The 21,359-nt window shown below is 44.3% G+C and overlaps 1 protein-coding gene across 2 annotated transcripts in view; it reads left to right on the forward strand.

Annotated features, from left to right (window-relative positions):
- Positions 1 to 251: 251 nt before the first annotated feature.
- Positions 252 to 21,359, forward strand: part of ttpa (tocopherol (alpha) transfer protein) — a 68,399-nt gene continuing 47,291 nt past the window's right edge. For both annotated transcript variants that reach the window (XM_073041632.1, XM_073041641.1), the window contains exon 1: positions 252 to 471. In XM_073041632.1, the coding sequence (XP_072897733.1) occupies positions 271 to 471 (201 nt within the window). In that variant the 5' untranslated portion in view covers positions 252 to 270. The remainder of the gene's footprint in view (positions 472 to 21,359) is intronic.

Genomic DNA, 21,359 nt, shown 5'->3' on the forward strand with positions numbered 1-21,359 from the left:
GCTGGCACTGGGGATCCGGGTTTTACTGTCTTAATATAGTAAGAGAACATCAGTATAAACATAATTGACTCTGGTTTTACTTTTCATCTCTATGCAGACGAAGTAACATGAAAAGAAATCGATCCCCGGTTACATTCATAAAAGTGTATCCATCAAAAATAAAGGGATGGAATGAAAGTCGTGATTGGATGACGGCTGCCGCCACCCACAGTATAAAATTAGGCGTAACTTAAAATTAAAATTAGGATGAGTGTTTATTGCAAGTGCAGCATGTCGGCGGAACGCACGGGCGAGGGAGAGATCCCGCGGCACGGCGGCTCTGAGCTTCACCCCGACTCGGTGCTGCGCTCGGTGTCGCAGCTCAGGCTGAGGGCGCTGAGCCAGAGCCCGAGTTGGCCGCTGGGCTTGGAGGACGAGTTCCTGCTGAAGTTTCTGAGAGCCCGCGACTTCGACATCGACCTGGCGCTAAAGGTAAGTGTAAAAACGGACAAACCACAGCAAGCTCGCCGTGTCGTGGAGGAGGGCTGGAAGGCGGGGAGAGGAGAGATCCGATCTTTCCGAAGTTCATAGGGGTCTTCAGAAGAGGACAGTGAGCTGAAGGTGAAAGCAACATTTGAAATTTTTTTTAAAAACGCTGGAAGCACTTACGGACACGAGATTTTGCAGACGTCGGAAGTTCTGGGTGTTCTCCGTGCAGAGATGTCCGCCAAAAATGTCGACTGTTCGTTAGATGCTGCCTGACCTGCTGAGTCCCTCCAGCATTTTGTGCGTGAAACACTCACGGGGGACAAGCAATATCTCTGGACAGAGGAGGAATCAGCATTTTAGACGGTCGATTTTCACAAGTTTAATAGAGTTAGAGTGAAACGTGTTTAAAATTGCAGAGAAGAAACGAGAAGATGCTCCAGAGGATGGAACAGGGAAAAAAAATGAGTGGAAGAGGGTGGCAAAGTCTGGCGAATGACTCGGGTGGAGATGGGGTGATGTAAATGGGACAGGAAAAGATTTGAAGTGTTACGTAATCAAAAGACCATTACGAAAGTTGGAATGGGGGAAGACAGGAAGCTGACACAGGTTGAGTCCGGAAAGCTGTAATATCTCCAGCAGTAAAGTGAGGTGTGCGCGCATTGAGCTTTGGCCCCTGAAGAACGGGAATGAGATGGAGAATCAATGTCAGGACGCTTGATGTCACTTTTCATGTTCAAGTTTATCATCATCCAACTATGCACGTCGATACAACTAAATTAAATACCTTTCTTCTGGAGCCCAGGTGCAAAACACAGTACATATAGTCATACGCAGCACATAGATACGATCCAGGAAAGAGTCATAAAATAATAACACAACTCCGAGTGGCATGACATGAAGATTGACATACTGACATATGTAATGTTACTGCCACTTTTCTAATAAAAACAAGCAGTAGTATAAACATGTTCATTCTTTTTTTCATTATACATAACTTTTGATATTTGTCAGCCACACCAGCCTACTCTAGCGCCACTTTTATCAATCTTTCCTGTTTACACACGATAAACTTTCCTGTTTGATCTCTCTGCTCCCGCATTGCCCCCACCTCACGTTTCTCTGTGCCCTTAATTTAGTTCTAGTTTTGAAGCCAAATCGTCAGCCTAAAGTATTAACCATGTTTGACTTTCTACAAATGCCGTCTGTCTTGCTGAATACTTGTTTTCATTGAAAATGGAGCTCACATTGGCGAAACGCGCTCAGCCTTTTTTAAAAACTTTTATAATAAGATCTAAAAGTGCTTTCACAATATTGCAATATTAAACTTCATCATGGCGGATAAGTTAAGCATAGTACAGTGTTAAAACAGAAGTTTACTTGTTTGTTAATTAAGTTTAGCCGGTGGCATCATTGGGAACAAAGCAGCAGAATTCACATTGGAACACCTCCCATTGATGATTGCCTATGGTGATACAGAGGCTGCCGATGCTGCTCGACCTGCTCCAGTGAAGAAAATTAAGACCCTGTCTCAAGTATCTGGTTGAGCAATGTGCAAAGGATTTAATGATAATTATTCATGCAACCATCATCCAGGCAAACCACAGAAGTTGAGCTAGTATAATCAATGATGTTTTGCAATAACAAGATTCCCGTGTTGTCTTGTGCAAATGCAGGATCATCCACTTCGAACTGGCAACTGCAGACACTGACCTGCTATTTCTTCTACCCTGCTTGTTGAGAATTTACCGATGGAATTGGAATTGTTGACTATTGTTATACAGTATGCAGTGAGATACAGCCTTGCACGCTGTTCATATAACGTAAAGTGCACTGAGGTAGAACAAGGTAAAACAATGCAAAGCAAAATAAAGTGTAACAGCTACAGAGAAAGACCAGTGGAAGTAAACAATAAGATGCAAGATCATGATGAAAATAACGTGCAAAAGCTTTGGCTTTAAAAAATCTAAATGTGTTCTGACACATCTACCAACCAGTAGTTCAGTACGTGTTATTTCTGTATGATAATGTAGGGCATTCTGTAATACAGTAAGGATTAGAATTTTTTTGTCTTGATTTCATTATCACGCTTTTCAGTCCATGTTTCAGTCCGCGTTGCTCTTTCCACCATGCTGAGCTCCAAATATCTGGTTTGACTTGAGTCCTTTAGAGGAAGTTGACAATTCTGTGATATGGCTTCCATTGTCAGTTGCAAAATAATATATGTAGAAATGATCATTTTCAATTTTTGAAATCATAATTTGTGATGTAATGTGATTGTGCATTTAGTATTATCATGATAATCTTTCATAAATAAGCCTGAAAACTCCACATGTATCCCTATTGTTTATTCAGTAAGAGCCATGGGTTGAGAGCAATGTTCCCTCTATTTTGTTTAACAGCTGCACAGACTAACCATTGCTCTGAACAGGAAACTTTTACATGGCCGGAAAACTGCATCAGCGATCAGTGGACTGGTTATTTATTAACAATGAGCTAACAACTTTCGTTCTGTGTTTATTGTTACAATTTGTAAAGTGTTGAAACTTGAAACACTGACAATGTAACAATGTGTAAGCTCTAAAAAGTTTCAAAGTAGTATTTAGAAAATTTATGGACTTAATTTATTAACTAATAATTAATTACAGGGTATTTTGCAAATATATTTACAGAAATTTCAAAATTATATTAGCATAATTTCAAAATTATCTTAACATTATATAAAAGAAAATTCCAGCTTCATGGCAACAAAGGCTATGTGCATAGGAGTGTTTCAGTTACTGCGCGGCCATGCACCCTAACAGCTTAGAGGGAATGGTGGTGGAGAGGATCCACTGCTGGATTCCTGCAATGCAGTTTACATTGCTTGCGTTCCTTCACAGTGTCCTCCAACTCCTTGCTAATGACCCTAACCATAAGACATAGGAGCAGAATTAGGCAATTCGACCCATCAGGTCTGTTCTGCTATTTGATCATGGCTGATGTGTTTTCCCTTTCAACCACGTTCCCCCATCTTCCTCCCCCTGTTCCCTCACTAATGAAGAGCCTATTATCCTCTGCTTCAAATATACCCAATGACTTAGCCACAACAGCTGTCTGTGGCATTGAATTCCACAGATTCACTACACTGCTAAACCTCTTCCATATGCTCTCTAAAGCCTCCACACCCTTCCTGCAATGGGGTGACCAAAATCATGCACAACGCTTTGTGCAGCTTAAGCAAAGTTTTGTATAGGTACAATATGTCCTCATTACTCTTCTGATTAATGAAGGCAAGCATGCCATAGGACTTCTTTACCACATTATCTACTGGTGTGGCCACTTTCAGGGAACTGTGGACCAGAACCCCCAAATTTCCCTGTACATCAATGCTTTTAAGGGTCCTGCCCTTTACATTTGATCTTCCCAAGTGCAACACCAGACACATGTCCAAATTAAAATCCATCTACCATTGAAGTAACCAGATGCACCCAATGACAATGTCACCTCTTCACTTTAACCAAATCTGTCTGTTTATTCCCTTGGAGCTATTAAAAATTCTCGGCAGCTTATGGTTCATGATAACCACAAAGTTATGACCTTGCAAGTATCTGTACAACTTCATTACTCCGTTGACAAAAGTTAAATCTTCATTGTTCAGATGCAAGTAACATTGCTTTCCCTTGGGAAGGGAGCTTGATGTAAACCTGACAGCTTGCTCATCTCCATTCTTCTGGGGGTGAAACTATTTAGGACCAACCCTGCAAGGACATGCATCACAGGACAGAGGCTTCACTCAATCTTAATGAACAGGAACATGAGAATTAAACTTTGCCTCAAATCTTGGATCACAGCTTCTTGTTCATTTCTATTTTCATATTGGTTGTGGTTCAGTAACTATTATAAATGTCCTAACATTTTGGATGAGGATGGCAGGAATTATCGTAGCGTTTGAGAAGTCATAAAGAGGTCTTCAACTGTTGAGATCTTTGGTCAAGGTGAAATGTAGCTTTAATCTTGTATTCAAATTGGTGGAGTTTTTCAGGTTCCACTGTTTTCAAGATAAGCTACATCTGAAGTAGTAAAGATGCATGCCTTCCTTCAGCTGCATTTCTACATCTCAGAATCATTGAAGTATCTTCCAGTTTCCTTCTCATGGTCCTACTGTCCTTCCAGGCACGAATGCAGCAGTTAGAAAGACGACAATGCCACTTGGATCAAACAGTCCATTGTCTCCAGAAAATGCACAAAGCTGATAGGATCCTAAATAGAAGTTATACTGTTGGAACAGTCCAAGGTGTTCATTTATCTTTGAGTGTTCCTTTAATCTTGTCATAACTGATTTTCTGGTCATCATTGTGAAATATTCCTGCTTGCAGTCGTGTCAACTTCTGACGTACAGAAAGGTTGGGTGTAGTTCTGACAGTGTGAACAGTTTGGTTACATTTAGGTCTCCTCCTACTTCAATTAGTTTGTTTATGATACACTTCACTTTGCTTCCCAGTGGGTTTTGTATTATTTGATTTCAGTGTAACCCCCTGGGTCACCTCAGGCTTGCTCAGCTCGTTCTCGTCTCGGGGGATCAGCCTTCGGCCCCGCCAAACTGGGTAATCAGCTGGTGTGGGTGCTGTGTGATGTCCCCACCTCACCCAAAAACAGACAGCACACCATATGCGATTAAATGAGTACAATTTATAAAGATTACTATAACCAAGTAATTAATAACGATACAGTATACATGAAGGAAAAAAATAAAGAAAAGGCGCCAAACTTATCAAAGTCCAAACCACTTCGTGCACAACCGTTGGAGTTCAATTACTGAAGTCTTCTGGCCACCACTTGATCCCCTCTGAACTCCTTGACTCGCAGCTCAGGACCACCCGAAGTGGTTAACCAAGCACATCTATCTTTGTCTCCTCTCCTCGGGGTACCTCCTGGCCTTAGACCCCGCGTGGGGTCCGTTCTTCGCCCAGTTTACAGCATCGCGTCCTCTCTCTCTCTCTCACCCCCTTGTGCCGATCTCCCCAAAAGCCCACCAACAATAGCTTACAGACTCAGAAGAAAGAACAACATTAATCCCAATTGGTTTACAAAGGAATACAATTCTCGTTAACAGTAAATTTTAACCCAAACAAGCTTCCAGCACTCTCTCGCAACAAAGAAGCATTCCTACTTTTAACAAAACAAAGAAGCCATTTTGATTAACATACGCAGTAACAAAGAAAAAGAAGAAACCCCCTCTTTATACTCTCCCCCACCAAATAAAAGTCATGTCCTCATGACTATTAAATAACTTGCTCACTCTTCCTGCCAACACAAACCCTAACCCAGGCATAAACAGGGACATTGCTTCCCAAACAGTAAACCTCACGTGCTGTTCCTCAGGCGCTACATAGGCCAACTTATCTGGGAGTTTCCTAACCCTCCGAGACCTCCGTACCCCCTCACCTAAACCCTTCAGTCTCGCACACAACTGGGAATAACTCGGGCCCACTACCAACTCCTCTCTCAACCTCTCTCTTATGCCCCCACTGCAACTCTGAGCCCCCTGCTGCCCACAGCTAACCCTTCTCACTACACCTGACTCAGTGGGAGAAGGGCCAAGGGTCTCTTCCTCAATCGAGGGGAAGTCAGCAAAAGGCAGCATGTACCACACATCCAGCACATCATCCTTCAAATCCGTATTCTTCCTCATTTCTGCGATTGGTAGCTGCTGTTTGATCTTCTCCAAACAGAATCACGTGGCCTGCACTGCTCCTGCAGTCTCTTCAACCTCCTGCAATCGAGAGATCAGCTTCTTCTCTGGCTCCTCCAACTCTCGCCACAGGCTCAGCAGTTCTGACTCACAGATCCCGGCCATCTCAATCTGGGACGCAGTTACTCCAACAGCTTCTTCCACCCCGACCTGAAAAGCAGCAGTTAAAGATTGGTCAGCCTCCAGTTCAGTATTCACTGCACTTCTCTCCAGTTTTTTCTTCATCGTGACTTCTTCCAGATCGACTATCAGGCTTTGCACTTCATTTGAACTGTCGATGGTCATCTTCAGGTTCCCTTCAAGCTTCTGCTTCCCTCTTCCGAGATTTGTCCGCAATTTCTTCACCTCCGCAAACTCCCCTCTCCAGGTTCTCAGTTTGCTGTTGCCCTCAGTCAGACAACTTCCTTCGTTTTCTCTAACTTGTAAGTCTTCCCACTGGCTCCAGATCACTCTGTCCAATCTCTCAGTCTTCATTTCAAACTTGATTCTGTAGAGACAGTCACTCACGAGCTGCAACCTTCGCCAGCCCTGGCACGTGTCCAGAAAACACTTTAACTCTGTAGTTCTCAGCCGCTCCTGCAACAACCTCACTTCATATTCTCCTGAGGCAAATCCAAATACCAAGAGATCATCCACATACACTAAAACTCCAAACGCCTCCACATCCCCATGGTCTTCCACATGCCCCGCGGGAAGGTTGCAAGGGCTCCGGATATGCCCTGTGGCATCTTTGCGGACTGGAAGACTCCTAGGGAACTTATAACGGCTGTCTTCTCCTTGTCGGCCCCACTCATCGGGATCTGGCAACATCCACTCCTCAGATCCAGCACCTTAAACCACTTCACACCACTCAGATAGGCCATCGCCTCTTTGGCCCTCAGGGCCATATTCTGGTCACTGACAGTGCGCCTCTTCAGCGCAATATAATCCACACAAACGCTGTCTACGTCTTCCACGGCTGTAGGGCCCAGTCACCGCAACCTCTCTCTCACCGAGATGTCTTCAGCAGTCAACTCCCCTCCCTCGTGGTATTTCACAGCGTCCACTAAGAGGGTCTCACCCTCAAATACTTCCCCCAGGCCGTACCACCACCTGCTCTTGTTTGAATTCGGTATCGTCCCAATGCTGCTACACACGTTCGCACAAGCAGCTCGAAACTCTGGGTGCATCGACAATGCCTCCAAACAGCTCTCACCCGCCTCCTCCGGGCAGGCCCCCAAGAGCACCAGCAAGGTATTGGTTCTCTCCAGAACCGAAACGCTGCCCATCTCAACAGTGTCCGGACACATCAGCATTAACGATTCACGAACCTCAGTCACCCCCACGTTTACCTCTAAGAACTCCATTTTCACTGACCAACAACCGTCATCTGGATAATCACCGGCACTGGTACCCCAAATCTCCAGTGCCCTCAATGTGGTCAAGGGTAAATGCTTCCAATAACGGTTATAAAACAAACTGTACAGCAACTTGACCGGCGCCCCGGTGCCGAGGATGGCTTTAACTTGGCTTCCATCCATCCGTAACGACACCTGAGCGCGTGGTCCCTCTAAGCCTTCAGGAATAGTGTCTGTTCCTTTCGGGAGTTCCTTGGTACATTGCTGGGAACGTGCTCCCCCAGAGACCCCAAGCCGTTCCCCCACTGGGCCTCCTCTAAGTTTCCCGACACCTCTCGGATCAACTGAACAACTGAGGGAGGAGCTGATCCCTTTGACAGATCCCCCTGGCACCACAAGCAATTCATCTGCCCCCCTGGCCAAAAGGGATACCCTAAAAACTTTCCACTAATCACCTGCCGTGGATATGGTAAGCCCCCCAGCTGCGGCATTTGACTTCCAGTCAAACCAAATGCATTTTCCCACACTTTCCCAGAACTGGCAGCTGTCACTTCGAGGTAATTGCCCCCTACAGTTCTAACAACATCACCAGCCCACCTACTCAAACTTTCAACCAATCCCTGTCGCTTTCCCTCAGCCAAGCACTGCCACTCACCCAACAACTGAGAGGTCTGCTCCGCCCACGTCTCCGTCCCTTTAGGGCTGGACATTATTCCAACAACCGGGCGAAGCCCACCGTAGCTGGAACATACCCACCAGTCCTTCCCCTCTCTCTTAACAGCATGGACAGCCCATGGCCCCACCACCATTTCGTCAACGCTAGTCAGAACTGGAACAACACCCTCTGGGGCACCAACAGCCAACCCACCCAACACACATGCAGAGATAACCAGCAATCACACACCCGCAAAGGCACACCAGCTCTTCGCCGCAGATATAATTTAAAGAGGACGATCACACATTTTCCACGGAAATCTATCCGGACGAGCACCCCACAATGTAACCCCCTGGGTCGCCTCAGGCTCGCTCAGCTTGTTCTCGTCTAGGGGAAGCAGCCTTCGGCCCCGCCAAACTGGGTAATCAGCCGGTGTGGATGCTGTGTGATGTCCCCACCTCACCCAAAAACAGACAGCACACCATATGCGATTAAATGATTACAGTTTATAAAGATTAATATAACTAAGTAATTAATAACGATACAGTATACATGAAGGAAAAGAAAATAACGAAAAGGCGCCAAACTTATCAAAGTCCAAACCACTTCATGCACAACCGTTGGAGCTCAATTACTGAAGTCTTCTGGCCACCATTTGATCCTCTCCGAACTCCTCGACTCACAGCTCAGGACCACCCGAAGTGGTCAACCAAGCACATCTATCTTCGTCTCCTCTCCTCGGGGTACCTCCTGACCTTGGACCCCCGCTTGGGGTCCGTTCCTCACCCAGTTTACAGCATCGCGTCCTCTCTCTCTCACCCCCTCGCGCCGGCATCTCCCCAAAAGCCCGCCAACAATAGTTTACAGACTCCGAAGAAAGAACAACATTAATCCCAGTTGGTTTACAAAGGAATACAATTCTCGTTATCAGCAAATTTGAACCCAAACAAGCTTCCAGCACTCTCTCACAACAAAGAAGCATTCCTACTTTTAACAAAACAAAGAAGCCATTTTGATTAACATACGCAGTAACAAAGAAAAAGAAGAAACCCCCCTTTACATCAGCATGGTCTTCTTTTATGTAGCTTTGCTCTCAATAAAACTGTTGTTCAATTTCCCTTGAGAATGTTGATTACAGGGAAGAGGCACTTTGCATTCATTACCTCTGGGTCATGTGCTGTCAGTGATAACAACTTCCATTTGGATACTTCTTCGGTTTTCCCAAAGATGCCAACAAAGTTAGGCCTCAACATCTCAACAGTCCAGGCCTTTGCTTGGTGATGTTTCAAATCCTGTGCTTGCTCAGCTAATGTCTGCATAAAATCCAGTTTCTTCATAGTGAGCATCCTCTTTAAGTGTTATGGAATCCAAAAACATCACTTCCAAATTTCTACCACAATAGGATGAACAGCAAACTGCAGCAAAGTAAGATTGTTCCATCCTTTTGACGCAGTCTGTCGATGATTCAGAAGAACTACTGAAAAATTTCAAACTAATCATGTTCACCGCAACATATCTAGTAACATTTAACAATTATCAGTTGAGACCTGCTTCTTCATGGCTCCAGAGAAAGAGTCCTCAATGTGTTACGAGAGGAACCTGGGACCTGACTAAATGGGCAAGCAGGAGACCCAGAAGATTGCAGATAGACCATAAGATATAGGAGTAGAATTAGGCCATTTGGCCCATTGAGTCTGCTCTGCCATTTCATCATGACTGATCCAATTTTCCTCTCATCCCCAATCACCTGCCTTCTCCCCGTATCCCTTCATGCCCTGACCAATCAAGAATCTATCATTCTCTGCCTTAAATATACATGAAGACTTGGCCTCCACAGCTGCCTATGGCAAACAATTCCACAGATCTACCATCCCTTGGCTAAAGAAGTTCCTTCTGATCTCCATTCTAAAAGGACGCCTCTCTTTTCTGCAAACTTTGCAACAAAGCCATCAGTTAAATCATACAAATGATTGGCATATAACATAAAAAGAACTGGTCCCAACATAGATCCTGGTGGAACATTACTAGTCACCAGCAACCAACCAGAAAAGGCTCCCTTCATTCACACTCTTTGCCTCCTTCCTATCAGCTACTGCTTTATCCATACTAGAATCTTTCCTATGATACCATGGGCTCATAGCTTGTTAAGCAGCCTCATGTGTGGCACCTTGTCAAAAGACTACTGAAAATCCCAGTACACAACATGAACCGATTCTTATTTGTCTATCCTGCTTGTTATTTCTTCAAAGAATTTCAACAGGTTTCCCTTGAGGAAACCATGCTGACTTTGGCCTATTTTATCATGTGCCTCCAAGTACTGTGAGACCTCATCCTTACTAATCGACTCCAACATCTTCCCAACAACTGAGGTCAGACTATCTTCTGCCTCTCTCCCTTTTTGAAGAATGGAGTGACATTTGCAATTTTCCAGTCTTCCAGAACCATTCCCTAATCTAGTGATTCTTGAAAGATCATTACTAATGCCTCCATGATCTCTTCAATCACCTCTTTCAGAACTCTGAAGTGTACACCATCTGGTCCAGATGACTTATCTACCTTCAGATCTTTCAGTTTCCCAAGAACCTTCTCTCTAATTATGGTAATTTCACACACTTAATGAACCCCATCACTTGGAATTTCCATTATACTGCTGGTGTCTTCCATCCTGAAGACTGATGCAAAATGTTGATTCAGTTCATCTGCCATTTCATTATCCTGCACTACTCACTCTCCAGCATCGTTTTCCAGCGTTCCGATATCCACTCTTGCCTCTTTTACACTTTATGTATCTGAAGAAACTTATTGGCGAGTTTACTTTCGTATTCCATATTCACCTTTGTAATGACTTCTTAGCTGCATTCTGTTGGTTTTTAAAAGCTTCCTGATCCTCTAACCTCCCACTCATTTTTAGTCTATTATATACTTTTATGTTGGCTCTGACCTCTCTTGTTAGCCTCGGTTGTGTCATCTTTCCTTTGGAATACTTCTTCCTTTTTTGGATGTATATATCCTGTGCGTTCGAAATTGCTTCCAGTAATTCCAGCCATTGCTCCTCTGTTGTCATCCCTGCCAGTGTTCTTTTCCAATCAATTCTGGCCAACTCATCTCTCATGCCTTAGTAAATTCCTTTACTCCACTATAATATTGGTACATCTGACTTTAGCTTCTCCTTCTCAAATTTCAGGGTGAATTTGATCATATTATGATCACTTTCCCCTAAGGGTTCTTTTACCTTAAGCTCTCTAATCAATTCTGGTTCATTACACAACACCCAATCCAGAATAGCTGATCTTTTAGTGGGTTCAACCACGAGCTGCTCTAAAAATACATCTCATAGGTACTCTAGAAAAGACACCTCCTGTAATCCAGTGCCAAACCGGATCTTATCATTTCTACTTGCATATTGGAGTACCCCATGACTATTGTATCATTGACCTTTTGGCATGCATGTTCCACCTCCCATTGTAACTTGTAGGCCACATCCTTACTACTGTTTGGGGGTCTGTACACAACTCCCATCGGGGTATGTTTTTATCTTTGCAGTCCCTTGGCTCTATTCACAATGATTCAGCACCTTCTGACCCTATGTCACCTCTTTTTAATGATTTCATTTCATTTTTTACCAACAGAGCAACACCTACCCCCTCTGCCTTCCTGCCTGTCCTTTCGATACAATGTGTATCCTTCGACATTATGCTCCCAGCCGTAACCTTCTTTCAGCCATGATTCAGTGAGGCCTACAACATCATACCTGCCAGTTTGCAATTGTGCTGCAAACTCATCTACCTTATTCCATATACTATGTGCGTTCAAATACAACATATTCAGTCTAGTATTTACCTTTTCGATTTTGTCTACCTTTTACTTTGCACCTCATCCTGTTGATTGCAATTTTGCCCTATCAGCTTCCTCTCCTCACTACACATTGCTTCTGTCTGTAAACCAGCTGCCTCACCTTCAGCACAATTAGCTGCCTTTCCAATGATACCTCTTTCATTTGAGTAGAGGCAGCACAGGACACTAGTCACACCATGCTGAACCTTTTTGATTCCTAACTTTGTAAGAGGTCTTACCAACTTCTACCTCCACAACCTCTCCACTAACTGTTCTGGCACTCTGGTTCCCATCCCCCTGCAACTCTAGTTTAAACCCCACTATGCAGCATTAACAAACATTCCCACCAGGATATTAATCCCTCTCCAGTTTATGTATAAACCATCCTTTCTACTTAGGTCCTACCTTCCCCGGAGGAAAACTCCATGATCCAAAAATCTTATGCCCTCCCTCTTACACCAACTCCTTAGCCAAGTATTAAACTGTATAATCCTCCTAGTTCTAGCCTGGCATGGGTAGCAATCCTGAGATCACAACTCCGGAAGTCCTGGCCTTTAACTTAGCACCTAACTCCCTGTACTCCCCGTGCAGAACCTTGACACTCGTCCTACCCTTAGGTTACTGATACCTACATGGACCATAACTTCTGTCTTTCACCCTTCCACCTAAGAATGCTGAGGACTCAATCCAAGATATCCCAGACCGTGGCACCCAGGGGACAACATACCGTCTGGGAATCTCATTCTCACCCACAGAACCTCCTGTCCATTCCCCAAACTAATAAATCCCCTCTCACCACAGCGTGCTTCTTCTACCCCTGCCCCCCCCCCCCCCCCACTTCCCTTCTGATTCACAGAGGCTGAGGCCCACCCACTGTGACTTTCCTGTTAGGTCATCCTCCAAAGGATCCTCCATATACCAGTCATAGGGTGGGGTGGCATTGGGAGCGGACCCAAATGCAAGACACAGACACTGAACTACCAGGAACAGGACTAGGCGTGAGAAGGAGGCAAGGAAAGTGGGGAAGACAGGACGTAGGACATGACACAGGCCCTGGACAAGACAAGGATTCTGGGCCTGGGCTAGGACTTGACTGGGATAGCAGAACCTGGACATGGAACTGGGAACTTGGAGCCTGGGCTTGGTCTCTGAGCCAGAAACTGGACAATGACCCAGAATCTGGGTCTTGACTCAGGCTCAGACCCCAGAACTAGGCGAGGACATGATGCAGCTACAGGATGAGGAGAAGCAATGGGACTGAACATGAGACTCCTGGTTAGGACAAGGGAATCCCAGCACCTGACTGGGCAAGGCACATGGACAAGACAAGAACACAAAACCATGGCTTGGACAGGACAAGGTTCCTGGACATGGTTAGGACTGGACGAGACCCTAAAGCCTTGACTTGGTCGAGGGAGAGACAGGAACGCAGAGCCCTGGTCGAGGGAGAGACAGGAATGCAGAGCCTGGATTGAGGGAGAGACAGGAACGCAGAGCCTGGATCGAGGGAGAGACAGGAACGCAGAACCTTGGTCGAGGGAGAGACAGGAACGCAGAGCCCTGGTCGAGGGAGAGACAGGAACGCAGAGCCTTGGTCGAGGGAGAGACAGGAATGCAGAGCCCTGGTCTAGCTAGAGACAGGAACGCAGAGCCCTGGTCGAGGGAGAGACAGGAACGCAGAGCCCTGGTCGAGGGAGAGACAGGAACGCAGAGCCCTGGTTGAGGGAGAGACAGGAACGCAGAGCCCTGGTCGAGGGAGAGACAGGAATGCAGAGCCCTGGTCGAGGGAGAGACAGGAACGCAGAGCCTTGGTCAAGGGAGAGACAGGAATGCAGAGCCAGGACCCCTCTTTGGAAACAGGACATAGGGCCAGGACTCGTACACAGAACAGAGCCAGGACCCCTCCTTGGGTACAGGACATAGGGCTGGGACTCATTACACAGAACACAGAATACAACAAGACAGTCCTCAACACACGGTAGCAGCAGACAGCCAGACCTACCTAGCAAAGGCGTGGACACAGAGACAGTTCAAAACAATGAGAGACAGTTCCTCATCTTGCTCCAGTGGTTGAACTTGACAGCAGTGAAGGCGAGGGTTACAGGCAAGGCTCCAGGCAGAAGGTGAAAGGAAGGGATACAGACGGGGGTTTGGACAGAAACAATCCAGCAGCCAGAGGCTGAATCCTGAAGCTATTTATGAAACCAGCTCAAACAAGAGTCAGGTGCCTCAACAGAAATTGGGGAAAACCAGAAAACCTGGAATAAGGAGCATGGACCAGACCGTGCGGATTTTATGGACTGGACCATGACAATACTTGTTGTTGAGGGGAATGGCCATGGGGGCATTTGCTCCTTCACCCTTTTCTTCTTCCTGACTGTCACCCTGTTTCCTGTGTCCTTGGGTGTAACTAACTCTCTATATCCGATCTATCACCTCTCAGCCTCCCGAATGATCATCCAGTTCGAGCTCCAATTCCTTAATGCAGATTGTTAGAAGCTGTAGTTAGATGCACTTCTCCTGCTTGTAGTCATCAAGACAACAGGACATCTTCCTGTTTTCCCACATCCTGTAAGAGGAGCATTTCACTGTTTCACAGATGTAAGAGTCTAGAGAAAAACACAAACTGTTGGCGGAACCCAGTAGGTCAGGCAGCATCTGTAGAGGAGATGGATAGTTTCCAGTTGAGACCATTCTTCTGGACTGATACTAGAGGGGAGATAGCCGGTGTAAAGAGGGATGGGGAGGAGTGGGGCAGGCTTGTCTGTATCTCACTGGTGATCAGCATTGATTACTTCACTGAAATTTGCAGGAGAACAGGCCTTAAACTAAACATCCTGTTGATAACGGGCTTTGAATAATCTATCCCAGCTACACAGTGTTGTCCCTGGTGACCAAGACCATGATAAGATCCTTCGAAATGCGAATCATCCTTATTTTGAGAGTAGTTTCTCAGCAAAGGCAGCATTAGTTAATGCGATTAAAAAGAAAACGCTAGGGAATCATGGACAAAAAATCAATAGGAGCAAGCATTGATAACAGGAGAGGGAGCTTGCTGCCTTTTGGATGTATTGATTTCATTAATGACCCCATGCACTCTATAGTGTGTATAGTGCTGTTAACTTGCGCAGCTACACGAGGATCCTCTTCTGCTTCGGGAGGAAGCAAAATCAAAGTGCTAGATCTCAATTTCCTATTGGATCTACCCATTGTCAGCATATTTAGTGATTACAGTAAAACTAGTCAAAGTATAAGGGTGATGACTTTGACAAGTTTGTGTCTAAGGTTGAGTTGGCTACATCTGGTTGCAGCATTCAGTGCAACTCCCTATCACAGCTTTCTTGTTGAATCTTGGTTAATATATAGATAAGTCCTCCTCTGAACCCATTCCCCTGAAAACGTCGCAAAAGTCATTTTCAGATACAGTATTTAGTTCTTTGAGTTTCTAGCCGAAAAGTTATAAAAGGTAACTGCACCATGGTAACTGACCTTTCACAGTGGCATTCATGTTACTGTTCTTGTTTACAAATAGTGCACTAGTTATTTATTTATTGATTGCAATGCGGAGTAGGCTCTTACGGTCTTTTGAGTCACATCACCCTAGCAACCCCTCAACTCTCATTAACCCTAACCAACCCTAACCTAATCATGGGACAATTTACAGTAACTGATTGACCAACCTGATAATTCGTTGGACTGTGGGAGGAAACCGGTCTGTAATAGCAGCACCCTAGCCGCTATGCTACCATGCACAATATTTACAAATAAAGAAATAGGCACAGTTCTTGGAGTAAAGCCTGATTTATACTTCTGCGTCGCATGTACGCCATAGGTACCGTGTAACCTACGCCGTAGGGTGACATGCACCTCCCCAAAAAAGTAACTCACGTGTCACAGCAACGCAAGCCGCAACAACTGTGATTGGTCCGCTTGGTAGCATCGCATTTCCTCCTACGCATTTCCGGTTGCTTCTTCTCCGCCATGTCTGTACACCGATGCGAAATAGATGAACCAACTCGTCAAATCTACCTGCCGACATGCAAATATGTTTGAAATGCATTTCCTCGTCCACGTCTGTCAGGAAGAAACTCAACACAGTGGCATAGAAACCCCACTGCCAACTAGCGTTTTGGCGCACACCAACACATGCTTTCTTCGGCATACAGCCTACGCAGAAGTGAAAATCAGGGTTATGGCATAGGCTACAGCGTAGGCCGTACGTACAGATATAAATCAGCCATAACTTGCGGTGTTGAACATGAGGGCAAAGTGTTGTTCTCCTTTTTAGAGTATGTTCATGTTCTCCAAAATGGAGAAGTTTTTGATCTGAAGCTTTGAGAATAGGTTGGGTGAACTTGGCCTTTTCTCCTTGGAGCGATGAGAGGTGACCTGATAGAGGTGTATAAGATGATGAGAAGCATCGATCGCGTGGATAGCCAGAGGCTTGTTCCCAGGCCTGAAATGGCTAACATGAGGGGGCATAGTTTTGTGCTTGGAAGTAGGTACAGGGGGAATGTCAGAGGTAAATTCTTCACACAGAGAGTGGTGGGTGCATGGAATGCACTGCCAGCAGCAGTAGTAGAGGCAGATACAATAGGGTATTTTAAGAGACTCTTAAATAGGTACATGGAGCTTAGAAAAATAGGGAGCTATGCAGCAGGGAAATCCTAGGCAGATTCTAGAGTATGTTACGTGGTTGACACAACACTGTGGGCCAAAGGGCCTGTAATGTTCTGTAAATGTCTATGTTCTATGTTCTATATGATAGTGATACTGGGCTCTGAGACCTGAATTAATAATTCAGAGAGCATCTGTTCAATTACAGCCATTGCAGTTTAAAATTGCAAAATCTGGAAGTAAGGTAATATTGTCAAAATCAGAATCAGGTTTATTATCACCGGCATGTGACGTAAAATTTGTTAACCTATCAGCAGCAGTTCACGGCAATACATAATCTAGCAGAGATTATAGTAAATAATAATAAATAAAGTAAAACATAATAATAAATAAACAAGTAAATCAATTATGTGTATTGAATAGATTTTTTAAAATGTGCAAAAAGTAGAAATACTGTATATTAAAAAAATTGAGGTAGTGTCCAAAGCTTCAATGTCCATTTAGGAATCAGTTGGCAGAGGGGAAGAAGCTGTTCCTGAATCGCTGAGTGTGTGCCTTCAGGCTTCTGTACCTCCTACCTGATGGTAACAGTGAGAAAAGGGCATGCCCTGGGTGCTGGACGTCCTTAATAATGGACGCTGCCTTTTTGAGACTCTGCTCCCTAAACATGTTAGATTATTTTTAAAAATCTAGTGAGTGAAATAATATTGTTAAAGAAATGAGCCATTCGTTACCAACATGATACACTTGCTTCTAAATCCGTCCCATGATAGGTTGCTATTAACTGCCTTCTAAAATGGCCTTTCTAGCTGGGAGAAATAACAAGCAAAACTGGAAAAACAACTCCCCTGCAGCCCAGGCTTTAATCAGGACACAAAAGGTTCATTCTGCCCAGTTGGCCTTGAAAAATACTCCTCATTGACATTGGGGGATTGGTGCCAAAATCAGGAGAATTGAACCACAAACTAGTGAAGCAACAGCCTAAAAGAATGACACATTTATCTGCAAAGTGTGCCTAATTCCTTCATTATTCTTAAATATTTTAGATCCCAACACATATCTACGTATTGTGTGGAGCTCTGCAAAAGTTTGTTTGTGGTGAAATGTGGTTTAGGAGGTTTATTATGCTGAACATCAATGGACTTCCCCTCCCCCTACAGATACAAGTCACGCACCTAACGAGAGCATTTTTTATGTTGAACCTACTTCTAGGAAGCACTTAGTGGGAAGGGGAAGATAAGTAAGAGCCTGAAATGTATTCTTTGCACCTCACTCTCTCTCCCTCAGAGTGATTCATTAGTTGCACTAATGATGTGATCTTGAAGGGCATTTGGTACACATTGTTTTGTTTGCCCTCAACATCAGCAGTATAGGTGTGGTAGATATGTCATTTCAAGATTGACCACTTTGCATTCCTTTGGTACTAAATGAGGTAGATTAATGACAGATAGAATCATAGAAAAGTACAGCACAGAAACAGGCCCTTCAGCCCTTCTAGTCTGTGCCGACCCATTTAAACTGCCTACTCCTATCGCTCTCCATACCCGTACCATTGATGTACCTATCCAAACTTCTCTGAAGCATTGAAATCGAGCTCACATGCACCAGTTGCAATGGCAACATTCCACATTCTCAAGACCCATGGCAAGAAGATATTTCCCCTCATGTTCCCCTTAAGTTTCTCATCATTCATCCTTAACCCATAGATGGGTCTAGTTGTAGTCCATCCAACCTCTTTGGAAAAAGACTGTTTGCATTTACTCTAAATATACCCCTCATAATTTTGTATATCTTTATCAAATCTTCTCTCAGTCTTCTACATTCCAAGGAATAAAGTCCTAACCTATTCAATCTTTCCACGTAATTCAGGTCCACTTGACCCAGCAACATCCTTGTGAATTTTCTCCGTACTCATTCAACCTTATTTATATCTTTCTGATTGGTAGGTGACAAAAGCTGCACATAATACTCCAAATTAGGCCTCACCAATGTCTTATACAACTTCAACATAACATCCCATCTCCTGTACTTATAGAGCTCTTATAGATAGCGGGGTCAAGGGATATGGGGAGAGGGCAGGAACGGAGTACTGATAGTGTACGATCAGCCATGATCACAGTGAATGGCGGTGCTGGCTAGAAGGGCCGAATGGCCTACTCCTGCACCTACTGTCTATTGTCTATTGTACTGAGTACATTGACTTATGAAGGACACTGCACCAGAAGTTTTCTTTACGACCCTATCAATCTGTGCTGCCACTTTCAATGAATTATGGACCTGTATTCCTAGATCCCTTTGTTTTACCAAACTCCTCACTGCCTTAACATTCGCTGTGTAAGACCTACCCTTGTTGGTCTTACCTAAGTGCAATACCTCGTACTTGTCTGCATTAATTTCCATCTGCCATTTTTCACCCATTTTCCCAGCTGATACAGATCCCTCTGCAAGCCGTGATAGTCTTCCTCGCTACCCACGACACCCACAATCTTGGCTTCATCTGCAAATTTGCTGATCTAGTTAACACCATTATCAATCACATTGTTGATACAGATGACAAACAACAATGGACCCAGCACCGATCCCTGCAGTACTCCACTAGTCACAGGCCTCCTGTCAGAGAGGCAACCAGCTATTTCCATTCTCTGGCTTCTCCTGCAAAGCCAATGTCTAATCCAATTTACTACCTCATCTTGAATGCCAAGTGACTGAACCTTCTTGAACAAACTCCCATGTGGGCCCTTATCAAATGCCTCACTAGCATCAATGTAGAGAACATCTGTGGCCTTGGCTTCATCAACTTTCCTGCTAACATCCTTAAAAAACTCTATAAAATTGGTTAGACATGACAACTACACATAAAGCCATGCTGATTATCCTTAATCAGTTCAAATCTATCCAACTACTCATATTTCTGGTCCCTTAAAATATTTACAATAATTTTCCACTACTGATGTCAGGCTCACTGGCCTATAATTCCCTGCATAATTTTTAGAGCCTTTCTTAAACTGCAGAACAACATTAGCTATCCTCTAATCATCTGGTACCTCACTGGTCGCTAAGGATGATTTAAATATCTCTGCTAGGGTTCTGAAAATTTCTGCACTTGCCTCCCGCAGGGTCTGAGGTAACACCTTGTCAGGCCCTGGGGGTTTAATCTGCCTTAAATTGTCTCTAGAAAGCAAACACCACCTCCTCTGTAATCTGTACAGTGTCCATGAACTTGATTCCACTTTGCCTCACCTCTATAGATTCTGTGTCCAACTCCTGAGTAAAAACAGATGTAAAAAAATACATTTCAGATCTCCCCCATCTCTTTCGATTCCATGCTAGGGCTACTACTCTGGTCTTCCAGAGGACCAGTTTTGTCCCTTTCTCTTAACATATCTGTGGGTTCCCTTCGGATTCTCCTTCACCTTGTCTGCAAAGTGAACCCCATGATTTTTTAAGCCCTTCAGATTTCTTTCCCAAGTATCCTCTTGCATTTCTTATACTCCATGAGCATCTTGTTTCTTCCTACTTTCATATGCTTACGATGCATCTCCATTTTTTTTATCTTAAACGGTGCTTCAGTATCTCTTGAAAACCAAGGCTCCCACACCCCTTATCTTTACCTTTTATTCTGAAACCCGCATTCGAGCTTTGTACTCTCAAAATGTCACTTTTGAAGGCTCCCCACTTACTAAGTACACCTTTGTCAGAAAACTGCCTGTCCCAATCCACACTTGTCAGATCCTTTTTCCAATTTGTCAGATCCAATTTCCAAAATGGCCTTTCTCCAATTTAGAATCTCAACCCGAGGACCAGACATTGTTTTTGCATAATTAGCTTTGAAACTAATGGCATTGTGATCTCTCGATGCACAAGCATTCTACTTCACAGATTTCTGTCACCTGCCCTATATCCCCCCCAATTGTAGATCAAGTATTGCTCATGGGGACTTCTATGTACTGATTAAGAAAAATGCTCCTGTACACATTTGACAAACTCTGTCCCATCTGGTCCTTTTACAGTATGGGAGTCCCAGTCAACATGTGGAAAGTTAAAATCACCTAAGATAACAACCTTATGTTTCTTGCAACAACCTGTGATTTCTTGACAAATTTGTTCTTCTAAATCCCTTGGATTCTTGTGTGGTCTGTAATATAGCTCCATTAACGTGGTCGTTCCTTTCTTATGACTCATTTCCAACCATAACACCTCACTAGACGAGTTCTCCAGTCTGTCCTGACTGAGCATTGCCGCGATATTTTCCCTGTCTAGTAACACCACCCTTCCTCCTTTAATGTCTCCCGCTGTGTTTTGCCCGAAACAACTGAACCCTGGAATATTGAGTTGCCAGAACTGACACTCCTGCAACCAAGTTTCACCTTAAATTGTCTCTAGACAGCAAACACCACCTCCTCTGTTATCTGTACAGGATCCATGAACTTGATTCCACTTTGCCTCACTTCAATAGACTCTAGTTCATAGTTCTAGGTGTTGATTAATGCCCTGACCTCATCTGCCTTTCCTAAAATACTTGCATTGAAATATACGCAACTCAGACTATTAGTCCCACCCTGCTCAACCATTTGATTCCTGACTTGGTCTGAGATCTTAACAGCATCTCTCTCCACAACCTCTCCACTATCTGTTCTGACACTTTGGTTCCCAATCCCCTGCAACTCTCATTTAACCCCACTAATAACTCAGACCTCAGCATCCTTGAGGGTCAGGA

This window comes from Hemitrygon akajei, chromosome 1 (genome assembly GCF_048418815.1).
Source record: "Hemitrygon akajei chromosome 1, sHemAka1.3, whole genome shotgun sequence".
NCBI classification, from domain to species: domain Eukaryota; kingdom Metazoa; phylum Chordata; class Chondrichthyes; order Myliobatiformes; family Dasyatidae; genus Hemitrygon; species Hemitrygon akajei.